General features: G+C 41.0%; 1 protein-coding gene across 1 annotated transcript in view; it reads right to left on the reverse strand.

The window, feature by feature from the left end:
• Positions 1 to 13,770, reverse strand: part of LOC139913031 (dual specificity testis-specific protein kinase 1) — a 28,488-nt gene that overhangs the window by 12,081 nt on the left and 2,637 nt on the right. The window contains exons 3-4 of the mRNA XM_078285226.1: positions 2,976 to 3,169; positions 1,799 to 1,920 (exon numbers count right to left, since the gene is read on the reverse strand). Of these exons, the coding sequence (XP_078141352.1) occupies positions 1,799 to 1,920; positions 2,976 to 3,169 (316 nt within the window). The remainder of the gene's footprint in view (positions 1 to 1,798; positions 1,921 to 2,975; positions 3,170 to 13,770) is intronic.

Consider the following 13,770-nt stretch of genomic DNA (forward strand, 5'->3'; position numbering starts at 1 on the left):
AATGGGAATAGTTTTTTTTTATTATTATTATTTGTAATTTTTATATTTTCGCCTCAAAAAATGTACATTTTTACATGAGGCTACTCATATAATACATAATAAGAATTCAAAGTGAAGTAATTAAAATAACGTAACAATAGTTTGTTTTAATGTTGTGTGCTATCAATCATTTTGTTAGGGTACTGTCCCTTTTCTCAAATAGTTGATATCTCGTTTTAGAACAAAACCCTTCACACCTGATATGATATTTCATTTGAACATGAACAGGTAGGGCAGTACCAAAGCTAACTGAACACTCTGACGTTGGCTCCTGGGAACAATGGCACTGACAAACAAAATCATTTACACACATTGTTTTTGGTTATGGGCCAGGTTGCTGTGTACCAGGTACTAACAGTATGGACTCCCACTGCTTTTCATCTCTACCTCCTGTACTGTACGCCGTGGGATCAGCAGATATGCTGCGCTGTGATAACCTCGACGCTGTGACCTTGCAAAATGGCTAAAATAAGATTGCTTGGGCAAACATTATGCCTGCCTGCCTTCACACCTTATGTAACCGCTGTAGACTGCTGTTAAATAGCACCAAGGTCCAGTTTCATTTGTGTTGCCATTGACTTCACTGCAGCACTGACTCACACAGAACAGCAAGGCTACACTTCAATCACATTAAAAGTACCAAAGTTTATGTTAACACTTTCTATGAAATATGTGCTTATAGGTGTAATTATAAGTGTAGTGGCTGTATAACAAAATCTAAATATGTTTATAATGTCTTATGACACTATCTATAAGAACCTGCAGTGATTTATGAGTGGCTATAAATATAATTTAGTTCAGTTTGTGACATTAAAGGAGGTAAACATGCATTTTTGGTACATTATGTATTTACTATCATACAAAATTTACTATCACAGTAAATGATCTATAGGTTGGGAAATGTTTTGAGTTGATCAGTTTACTTAAAGCAGAGCAAACCTCTCACTTTCCTTAAAGTCCCATTCCATTGAAAAACACAATTTTCCACCTTTCTGTGTGGTTATGAGGCATTTGGCCTGTAAATTGGTATGAATAAATATTGAAAATCAGGGTGTGTGATATATCTTAAATAAACATTGTATGACTAACACCTTGACTTGCTCCTCCTGGTTTCAACACTGGGTCAAATTCTTGACATATTTTATGTCAAGTATTACACTAAATATCATTGGTTGCATTTTTTGTCCCACCTTTCCTAATCCCAGCAAACGCACCACCCTCTTAGCATTATAAGGGTACGCATAAGCAATAATAATACAGTCATAATTCCTTATGGCCATGCTTATAAGAAGACATAATGCTTACTGATGCATCATATCAGCATATAATACAATTATAGATATGTATAACTCATTGATTAGTACAAGCATCTTATGAATTTTTAGGACTAGTTAACTATCAGAGGTTGTCCCATTGAGCAACCTACAATTTAAGTACTGATAAGATGCATCAGTAAGCATCATGTGTTCTTACAAACATAAGGCATTATAAGCTCATTATAATTCCTCATGAGTGTCCTTATAATGCATTATAACTATGGTAGTCGTAGAAACTGCTACCAAATTACCGATTGTGTAGGTGAGATATGGAAAAAAAAAAGGGAGAGGGAGGATGTGATAGAGAGTGGGAGGGTGTGTGTGTGAGAAAGAGAGAAGGAGTTAGAGAGAGAATGCATGTGTTACTAAGGGGAATCCTTCCAAACAGTCCATGTAGTTCTTAGAGCTATGAGGAGTAGGTGGGAGATGGAGTGTACTGTTACCTGACGATGTTGGGGTGGGAGAGTTTCTGCAGCAGGCTGATCTCTCGCACGATGCTGTCCTGGTCCACGTCGTTCTTATAGATCTTCACCACCATAACCTTCCGACTGGTACTGTGCATCACCTGGAAGATGCAGACGAGTCAAAGTAACATCAATGTCTCTTCTTTAGGGATGGGACGATACGCCTATCTCACAATACGGGGTTCACAATTCAATATAACCACAATACAATGTGATAAATAAAAGTTCAGTGACAACAAAGTCTGACTGTGCAGAAATATGTTTATTTCTGAGACACAAATCTTTCTAGCAGTGGCATTGTCTTGCTAGAATGTAAACAACAATTTAAAAATGTCATTACAAAGTGTAAATAATATAATTTGGATGGAGAGCTTGTGAAATTGTGACGGTCAAGCGTCTCATTTGTGATTACTACAGCAGAATGGAGCTAATATTACGATTCATTTTTCTGCCCCACGATACGTATTGTCACATTTTTGCATTGCAATATATTGAATTTTGATATAACTTCTCATCCTTACTGTTCTGATTGTTATTAGTAGTAGTATTAGTCATAGTTACAGTGGTGGCTGTAGTAGCAGTAGCAGTAGCAGTAGTGATAGCAGTAGAGGCAGTGGTAGATTTCAGCTTTATTAAAGCTGGTACAAATACAGTGGTGACAGTGTGATAGTAGTTTTAAAAGTAGATTCAGAAAGTGTATCTAGAACCTCAGTCCACAACACTACAGGGACATATCTTGGTTCAAATGGACCATCCATCACAAATCAGATAGTGAAGCTGTCCTCGTCTTAACCTCTCCTCTCTAAGAATTTCTTTCAGACAGTAAAATCTGAACACATGAAATCTGTAACTATCCCAATCTCTCATCCTTCCCACGGCCTCTTTCTAGCTCATTTCATCAGGGACAAAGCCTAAATGTATGAAATTCAGCTCTCTCTCGTTGTTTTACTTTAGATTAGGCTAGGAGTTATGTAAGATCTCAGTAGGGGGATGACTGTTGCGCCCCCACAGTCTCCAATGCTGGTGGGCCAATCACGGAATGGCAAGAATGTCCCAATTAGTGGCTGGAACAAAGCAAGCTTTGATGGCAACTCACACGTAGGCTGGCATTGAAGGCAAGGGGAACAGAGGGGCAGAGGGGGGGTTGAAGGAATACCTTGTAGACTTTGGAGAAGAAGCCGCTGCCGATAAGCTCGGCGCTGAAATTCTCCCAGAATTCCAGTTTGCGGACGGCGGTGCGTAGCTTCTGCCAGCGGTCCACATGGTAGTACTGGTCCGAGGACTCGCCGTACAGAGTGGGGCTGGTGGGCTCAGGGGAAACGTCCACATCACACATCCTGGAGATGTCCGCTGGGAGAGTACACACACACACACACACACACAGTTAGGGTTTGACTGATATGGGATTTTGAAAGCCAATACTTTTGGATTGAAGTTGCCAGTAGCTGATATTTTGTACTGGTATTAAAAATCATTCATTTTGGCCATTTTCATGCCAAAAAAGCAGTGGAAACAAATCATGCTCAAGCAACCAGAGAGAGAGGTGCTGCCTTAAATGATGGATTTTCACGAGCAATGTCCCAAGTTTAATCTGATGAATGTTGTGTTTTTTATGATTGACTTTTTAACTGCGAGTGGAACCTCATACACCTCATAATCCCTCTAAAAATGACAGGTATTCAGTGTTTTCCCCAGAATTTTATTCTTGTTTGGGGTGGAAAAGTCTCTGAAACAGCATTCAGACCATCATGGGACACTAAAACTCTCCATTGAAAGTCATGGTAATGAAGTTTAGGTGGGTTAGCAGCTCCTTAAGACAGGTTTCAATGCAGGTTTTACAGACTGACACTACTGAAGCTGGTGAATAAAATCATATCCTCGCCTCCTCATATTGGATGACTATATCCATTTTTAATCAAAGGCCAATATTGGACAACATATAGATATACTGGTCTAACCCTACTTAAAATAATTATAATTTTAGAATAATTTCAACACACTGCGTTGCTGAACGAATCGCCCCTAACACAAAAGATTGTGCGACGGACAAAAGGGCACTTTATGCATGCAAGTATACTCAGTAAAAAATGACGGATGGATGAAAGAGAAGCTCACAAAAGGCCTAATTTCGCTCTCCCACTTATTAGCTGCATGGGCGAGGGAAAGTGCTTCCACTTTACCGAGTGAAACAAAGACGTTGAATAATGTGCGGCTTAAAATAGAGGCAGGGAAGACGGGCTGGTCGCTAAACAGAGAGACACACTGTCCAGGGTGGTGAGCTGTTTGTCTTCCTTACGCATAATAATGTAGGTGTGATCGCATTTCTGAGAAAGGCTAATAAAAGATACATGCTCTGGATGGATGAAAGAGAAAGATGTAAAAGGGAATGTGCTCCTTTGAAGGTGTTCATTTTGTACAAGAGTCATAATATTTTTCTTCTAAGTGTTTTTATTCTTCTCATTCTTATTTTAATGTAATCTGGATGTAATTGTACATTCAAGTCTTGTGGTACTAGAGATCCAACTAAATAATAAACTTTCTAGTTACAGAACAATCCATAACATGCTAGACAGTTATATAACACTCTAATCCAGATCGACATGGAAAGAGTGAGTAGGTAGGGGTTCAGACACTTCGACAGCACACATAGCTTTTGATGGACACACTTAACTGTCACAAGGATCGGACCTGTGATTTTTCAGTCACAGGACGATGTTTATTCTAATCACTAGACCACCCTACCCCCCAAAAGACTTGCACGGCTTCAACTGAAAGACTCTATCAAACACCTAAATCACACTTCACAGGAAACTATATCACAGGAAACTGTAGCACATTAATGTCAGCAGGAAGTTGGTGAAGTGAACAGAACTATTGTAATATGAAGAAGTGAAGAGAAGTGATGCTGAATGCAGTGCAACTTGTGATGTCCGGTTCAGACATAGTGGTGGTTCACATACAGCTATCTGCTACATTTCATCCTTAACACACTTGAGAAAACAAAAAAAACAGGGCACTGCAAAAAATCCATCTTGCCAAGTCATTTAATCTCTCTTAAAATGTGAACAATTCTTCTTGTGGGTGAGATGATTCCACTTATTTCCACTGCAGTTTCACTTGTTTCAAGAATTTTCTTAAAAGAAGTGTCAATGTCTTGAAACAAGGCAGAAAAAGGCTGCACTGCATGAGTATCGAGAATCACGTGGTTTTGGCTGCTTGGTTTAGACATGTACATCAAAATTAACTAACCATATCCCTGTTATTTGCTATTTGCTGTTTTTAAGCAAGGCAGAAACAAATTGCCAGATTTTTGAACAAACTTTGGCCTGACGTTAGCTGTAACAAAGGCTAACGTTGAGCACAATAACGAAATAATGAATTAGATGTAGGAAATGTTTCTATCAAGGTTAGCTAACATATATAGTAATGGCGTATTTCGAGTCACTTATTATTGCTATTGGTTTGAAGGCTAACTAGTCAAGATAGAATGACAAACAAAAGGTAAAGCACCTAGATATGCTAACACTAGCTAGCTCCCAGGCTAACAGAGCAGCAGTCTTTGCGCTTATCTTTGTTTTTGCGCCTGTTGGCCACTTAGAGCCACTGTACCTGCCATTTCCACACGCCTTCAGTAACTAGCTGTCAGTTAGCTGTCAGTTAGCTGTCAGTTATCTGATGTCGCTGCGTAGCTCGCAGAGGAATGCAAGTGCGAGCCAAGTGTTTTGGGGGACCGGGCGTCGGGTGTGGGAGGGTACAACACTCAAGTGATAGGAGGGCCTTCAAACAACATCAACAACACAGCCTCGACCTGCTGCAGTGTTTTTGAATGCAGAAACCTGCGTCGCAACATGTTTACGTTGTCTCACTTACTAGCATTCAGCAACTCCTGCTGATATTTACTTTTCATATGCTTCAGGACAGCAGAAACTACATATTTAACCCTTACCATATTGTATGCTAAAGCATACCGGACAGAATTACCAACTGGAGACACAGAGATGATTTTCGTGCCAATCCTCTCACATATTGGGTAAGGTGACCAATGGGCCAAACTCCCAAAAAGTCAGAGTAGCCCTTTAAGATGAATATTTTTCTGCAGTGTGCAGTCTGGCTGGGTTAAAACATCAATGTACTGTGGAACAAACTTCACTTTCCACCGATTCACTGTTCGACGTTCCTCACTATCCTGCAATAAAGAGGGTAGTCCTGACCTAATTTCTGCCACAGAGGACTGGCCCGACGACACTGAAAGTCAGAGTTTGTTTTTTTCCAGGACAACAGCCTCTCCAGTCGTTACAATGACGGCGGTGGAAAGCACACGCTGACACGCTGACACAATTGGCAGCGTTTTGTCAATCAAGTGGGGAATCAACCCCGGCTATTCACGCTGCTTTTGTTCAGTTCGGCTCCGGACCAAACAATCGCTGCACTTTCAGCTCCAATACTGTCCGAGAGAAACGCTTACAGGGCAGCCTATCATCTCTCTATCTCTCTCTCTTTTTCCCTCTGTTTTTATCCCTTGTTTCTTCTTCCCCTTCTTCCTTTTTCTCTACACTGCAAAAAATATCCTCCTTATCTAGGATCTCAATAAAAATACTGATGAAGATGTTATTATCTAACATTACTGGGAAGACAATCCCATGATCCTCTAAGGTCCTCCTGTTAAATGATGCCTTTGAGTTCAACTTAGCAGCCAGGGAAAAATCTGTATGGTTGTCTGGACTTACAGCTACCGTGAAATTACTGGCTGTTAGGTGGAAACCACCTCATGGTCTGTCAATTCCACACTGGATCAACACATTTCATGGTACATTCATGGTAGTAGTTTAGTAGTAGTAGCAGTAGTAGTTGTGGTAGTCATATTGGTGGTAGTAGTACTAGTAGTAGCAGTAGTAATAGTAGTAGTAGGCCTAGTAGCAGCAGTAGTAGTAGTAGTAGTAGTAGTAAGAGTGTTACATGTTTGCTTTATTGCAAAGTAGAAAGATGGTGATAGATGAAAGATGAAGATGAAATACAATGGTGGCCTATGCTGCAGTGTTTCAAGATATTTCTGAGAAAAAGGAAGAGATTTATTTTTTTTGCATTGTATCTCTCGTTTCTCCTTTCTCATTTCTCACTATCTCTGTTTCACTCTTCCACTTTCTCTATTTCCCACTCTTTGTCTCTCTCTCTCTCTTTTCCCATCCACTGGCATCCCCCATCCCAACCAGCACTGTCCCACTGTGACCAGTAACATTTGTCACACCATACAAACCTTCCCGGCCTTGAGGCTGTTTTTATTTATTTATTTATTTTGCTAGATTAGGTGGCACCAGGGTTTATGGGAAATGTAGTCTTAATTTAGAGAAACACTAGCAGTAACAACACTGCTGGTGTGAGATAAATGCGACCAATCATCTCCACCATGGTCTCATTTGTTTACAGTAATTATACCATGGCATCACTGTTAATTTGACAATGATATATTGATGTTTAAAAATGCTACACATAGCACCTTTAAAGTCATGGATATGATGGGTTACTATAAAAGTTATTAGTCATCAAGTTAAGATATTTGCTGAGAAAACAGCTTTGTTTTTCAGGATCGAATCATCCATGTTTTGAAATAGTGACTAATATTTCAGGGAGCAACATTCTTCCAAAATGAATATGATTATGTAATGTCTTCAAATACTATAAAAAATGCCCCTTTACAGGCACTCTATGCACGAGTGAATCTGTTCACACATATTACATAAACAAATCTCCACTAAAATTAGGCAGCGCTTTAATATGTGCCAGCAACAGAGTTTCAGTTGGCTGCTGCGTTGCCAGTTTTGACTCACAGAAATCCTGCATGAGTGAGCCAAGTGATTTTCCGAGCCGCTCGCGCTTTGTGTGTTTTTCACGCATATAGGGGGGAGAAGTTAGAAAAGCAAAGAGAAGGGAATATGACTTCCCGCGGTGAAGGGCAGTTATCGCAACCCGCTGTGAGTCTGACCTGCGTCTGACCACAGAGACCTTCAGCGGGACTATCTGGACTGCTCATCGCCTTGGCTGACGTCCTCCCAGCTGATAAGGAATGCCACTTGTGGGAGTTTCACAGCAAAAATCAGTTCACACCAAAGCGAGACTTTTCCCCAGAGCGCCGTCTTTCAACACAGGCCTTCTCTCTGGGGAACTTCCGAAAAGATCGGACCAGGATGTGATGTTAGCCCAAAGCAGAGAATGTGTGAGCCTGTGTGTGTGTGTGTGAGTGTTCAGGCACTTAAACCGATGACTTCTGAGCTGCGCGGCGGCCATGCGGGGCCGTGTCATTTCCCAAACAGGGGGAACGGCGTCAGCAGGTGACGTCAAGGCGGTGACTCACTCAGACTTCACACTCGAAGCCAAAATGATTACAAGCGGCACCGCCGATGGCTCAATCTGCTCTTTTCCACACAGAATGGGAGCGTTAATGAACTTGATGACACTGCCTCAACTTTCCAGGGGACTGACACAAGCAAGCATCACACACAGACGGGTAGCACTTTCATTTCCAGGTGCTTTACAAAGCGGATCTGGATATTAAACACACACACACAAAGCCAAACAGACGTCTAATAACCAGGCAATTCTGACTTTGGGTGTGGATGGATTTTTGTGAGCTCCATCCTCGGAGCCCCAGTGATCTCAGGCATAAAGCACGCTGATGAAGTGGGCAACTACACCACAGCAGAGCATTTAATCTCCTTTAACCAGCCATCGAGCCAGGACATTTTTTGGCTGCAACCTCACGCATTAAAGCCAAGCCTTTTAAACTGTCCTCTGCCAAGCCGCGCTAAGTGTTAATTGCCTCATGGATTTTCCAAAACGAGGTGACACCCGTTTCAGAGCCACAGTGGGGTTTTTTTTTTGGGGGGGGAGGGCAGCAGGCATGTGTTGTATGGGTCGACGTCAGATCAATAAGAGCCAGACCGCACATTGCTGTGGCTCTCCGCTCGGCCCCGACCGTGCTTCACTCTGGTGGACAAAGCGACGTTGCAGAGCATTCTGCCGTTGCACAACAAAAACCAAGCATCTATACATAATCTATAAACATAAGCATGTTGTTCAGGAATGACAAAAAGAATGCTTATTTTTTTACACTGATACCCTAAAATAGGGCTTCTGACGGGATTCAATAGCTCAAGTAAGTAAGAAGATGAAAAACATAAAGCTTGTGATGCACAATTATGCATCTGCTTTTTATTTGCTGTATTATGTAACAGTTTAAAGTGGTGCTCATAAGCGCATTATAAGCACAAAGTGAGTGTGTTTATCTTGTGATAAACACAAGATGCAAAAAATATAGGGAGTTGAATAATTTAGGGGAGACTGCATAGTTAATGTCATTTTTTTTTCATTTTCTGATGTTTGATCTATGCTTCTAATGGGTTTATAATCTGCTTGTAATACATCACAATGCACTTCTGAAGTGTTACCCTGTATTATTTTCCATATGCTCAGTTGGTGCAATTCCGTGTTATATTATATTTGTCATCCATATCCTATTCTTTGCTACTGCAGTGACCCAATTTCCCCACGGAAATTTCATTGCCTCTGAGAACAAGGCATAACTCAATTATATACAGACTCACATCTGAAAAGTTTCTGTTTATCTATCTGTTTATCTCTATTGATGTGTCTGTGCAGCTTTTGCCTATGAACTGCATCAGCATTAGTGTAGCTTGGAGGTGCTGCAGCATCAAAGGACCACATAATAACACAGTACATTATGTAGGGAATACCATACTGTATGCTGGACCTTCACACTGATGTAATCCAAAAACTAGGATTTAAAAATAGCAGCGGACTTGAACGCAACCCCACACCCTCTATTCTTAATTTCTATAAGCCTGAGGCAGTGACCAGCTCTATACATGAGGATCCATGAGGATTTCTATTGCAGATCAATCCGTTTGAATCCATTCCCAGCTAACCCATTGTTGACCATGTTTGACTCATACGCTATATACAGTGAATGGCAATGAGAACAGTAGGCCACAAAAACAAAAGTTACTTCAAAGTTCCCTGATTAAGGAGTGAGAGAGCAAATATTAATTTCTGATAATGAATCATGTGGAGCCACTGCTACTGCAATCACCGGCCACCACAGTGATCAAGTTCTGTACTCGGTCAGATAGGGTGTCTGTCTAATGTGGGACTTAATGTACTATTGAGCCGATTACGGAACACTGCAAAAATCTCCATGGTAAAAAGTCATTTAATCTCAAATTGAATCTTAAAAAGTAGAAAAAAAGGTCTGCAAATGGGGTAAAAACATTCACTTTCATTGTATTTCAGCTTGTTTCACTGGTTTTCTACACCTGACAGTATGTTGGAATACTCTGCAAAAAATGTCAATTAGTCTCATATTCAGCCATAAAATCTAACTTTTCTTAAAACAAGTGAAAAATTCTGCCAGTGGGGTGAGACAGTTCTACTTGTTTCCAGTGGTGTTTCACTTGTTTCAGTGATTTTAAAGTGTCAATATCTTGAAAAAAGGCAGAATAAGAAAGATAACTCATCTGTTATCAAGAAAAAGACACTTGATGCAAGAAAATTGATGAAACAAGTTGATTTGCATTGGAAACAAGTGAAATTATCTCATGGGATAACAGTTTCACTGTACATGCATGAGGAGGAAGATTTTGCTAATGGTAAGATAAGAGTAATTCTTGCCCTTCCATTAGTGTTATATTTTTCTCATACAGCAGACCTAATGCACTAAAGGAACAGTGGTGGAGATTTGAGTCTGTTTGCATGCAGTTTACATACAGACCCTCTGTGCTCTGTGCTGGACCTGCCTCTGTAAAGATAGACTCACTTGTTGCAGTTCCTGAGTCAATAGATTTAATTAACAGGGGAAGTCTTCAGTTCAATATCATGCTTTGATGGGACCAGTTTGAGTGATAATTCAATAACAATTTTCATGCAAAAGCAACATGTGGATTAAGCAAATATCCAATCTGCAGCAAAAATGATACCAATGTTTTTAAAGTGATAATCCGTGACATTTTCATATAAATAAATAAATGTTTTGCTACTCTATCGCCAATTGCTATAACATAATAGTGATTCAACCTATATTCAGTTTATGAAAGCTTTACATTTGCTGTTCTAAACACCCGGTGTCTGGTAGCTCTTTCCTGGGAAAAATTCTCTGGCGCACAGGAAGTGATGCGTTTTACATTTCTGGTTTGTTTGGGAAAACATTTATTTGTTTATTAGTTTGTTTGTTTGTTTATTTAGTTGTTTATTTCTATTTTCATTGTTTAGTTATTTATTATTAAACTTGTTTGCTATGATTTTTATCTAACTTTTATGTACTTCTTTATGTAATCTCAATTAATTCAGTGATATTTTACAAGTAATTTGTACATTTGCATTGTTCAATAAAAAAAATAAAAAAAACAGCAGTTTGTAGTAAACAAAAGAAGAAACTCAAACTGCATCAACAGAAAATCCAAGCTCCACCCACACTGTTTGATTGACAGGTGATCTCTGGGAAGTGCAGTGCAGAAACACCACAGCAATGAGTGCTGAGCACCAAAGATGGAGACAAAATAATAATAAAAACAAGGATCTCACAGATTACTACTTACAGGAATTTCTAGTTTATTAGAAAGAGTCAAAGTTCATGAGGTAGATGTGAACCCTTCAAGTCAAAAATACATGGCATGTACTTTCCTTAGCCTGCTGCGCTACCAGGATACCACTGGAAATACCAATGTATAACATCACAAGGCCTATATTAATATGGCATCTTAAAATAGGAGTGCTCAACTAAGACCAGCTTGCCTCTTAAAGTCATATTGACGTCGGTCATAGTCATGTCATGAATAGGTATAGTTGAACGTCCATAGCATGTCTCGAACTGTGACTTTGCACTTTATGCACTTTATGCCACCCAATTCATTGCTGTACTTAAGCACTATAAGATCTGTGTCCCTAAATCATGAGATATTCAAGAGTTCAAGAAACGATCATTAATTGAGACAAAAGGCATCGGAAACGCTCCAACCTCCATTCTGAATCCAGTGAATAATTCAAAGGGGCATTAGACCAGATCTGCCTCAAGCTTTTGTGCACCCTCATTGCTAGACCGTAACCTTATATCCACTGGGCCGAGCTCGCCCCAAGGGTGCCATACTCTTCTACTGGCACGCTGTGACACAAGAGACCAGGTACCCAGTGCCTTATCATGTGGGGGGGGGCACTGTGTAATAGGACCCAGCAGAGTGATGTTCAACTTTGTAAACAACTCGCGGTCGGTGGATTCTTCCTCCCACAAGGACGAATGCATTCAGGGCATCTAGGAATTTGAGATCCTTACCACATCGGGCAAACATCTCCCTCTACGGTTATGCAAGGCATCCAAACTGCACTGATTTTATCCGTGAAGCCCCGACCGCTTGTGTGGAAGCGTCGGCGGAGAGATGCTTCACTCATCATCACGGATCAATTCTGCGTTCCATCTTTTCTGCTCACAGAATGCCTTTCGAGAACAACATGCCACTTGTGGAGACGGGCGAGTGGGCTGGAAACCGTGTTGGAGGTCATGCAAAATGCAGAAAAGGCACAATGTATCTCTGTCCCTTTCTATCCCCTCCCCCTTGACCTCATCCAGTGGCCGACCCCAGTGTTTGTTCAGTCAAGTTCATGCTATAGCTTAGTGAGAAAGAAAAAAAAAGCGGACCTGTGCAAACACCGGAAAGACTAACAGCATTACGCAGAGTTTAAGGCACAGCAAAGTAAACATCCACTGATAAAAAGCTGTGGGAATCTTTAACGTGATTGAGCTGGAGTGAGATTCAATTAAGTGTTTGGAGGGGTGAGAGCTCCGGTTAGACCGATATATTGGTTTGCCGATATATGGGCGGATATTGCAATGGTGCAGTGGTTGTCTATGGGAAGACCTTAACCTGAATTCATTCTAAAGCAACATTTTGATCAGATTCTACGCATGCATATGTTTTATTATTAGTAGCAGTAGTAGTAGCAATAACAGTAGTAGTATTAGTAGTAGCAGTAGTAGTAGTAGTAAAAGTAGTTGCAGGATTATCCTGGGTTTCGATGGAGAGTTTTAGTGTCCCATGATGGTCTAAATGCTGTTTCACCCTGACAGGTAGCTTAAAAATGGCCAAATTTAAAGATATTAAATATCAGCACAACACATCAGCTACCAGCTATCGTAAATATCGGCATAGGCCTCCAAAAACCTATATCACTCGACCTGAGATGAGAACCATGTGTGTTTACTGCGGTTTGCTAATAGGAAGGATCTACTGTATTGCAGCATACTGTAAATCCTCGCTCCACCAAGGGCGGGGTGATGTTGTGTCTGTGGTGGGTTACACCCAAACCCTTCTCTGGAAAGCCGAGGAGGGGGGGTGGGGGTGTTTAAACTCACCACTTATACATCAGTAACAGATGTTGCTCAATCAGAAACCGCAATAATGCCAAGAAGTGAAGCTCATGGGCTTCAACTATGTTTCGCGATAAGTGCGTACCATCTGGGAGGTGAGAGCTTAGAGGCCAGGACGCTGCAGGGCGATCATCAGTGTGATCCCCCGCCAGAGGGGAATCCCCGTCAAATCCCATCCTTACATCAGCATCAATAAAACCGGAGAAGTGTCCGGGGAGGGAGAGATTCATTAGGATTCTCTTTCTATCTCTGCTTTCGTCTAGATACTCCATCCATCCATTCGCTGTGCAGACTCCCACAGCCAGCCTACGTTTAAATCCGAATCGCTTGTCCTTGGCGAGGGATGGAGGTGGAAAACACAGATGGCTTGCTAAGAACAATTTACAAAGGTCTGGTACAACCTACACAGCCGCTGCAGACATTCACCTTGTAGTGAAGCAGCCACGCATACGAGGGATGCAACAGTGCCACTTTCAAGTAAGCTATAAGCAGGGATGTAGTGGTAAATAAAAAGGAGGGTAAA

This window comes from Centroberyx gerrardi, chromosome 8, assembly GCF_048128805.1.
Source record: "Centroberyx gerrardi isolate f3 chromosome 8, fCenGer3.hap1.cur.20231027, whole genome shotgun sequence".
Lineage (NCBI taxonomy): Eukaryota > Metazoa > Chordata > Actinopteri > Beryciformes > Berycidae > Centroberyx > Centroberyx gerrardi.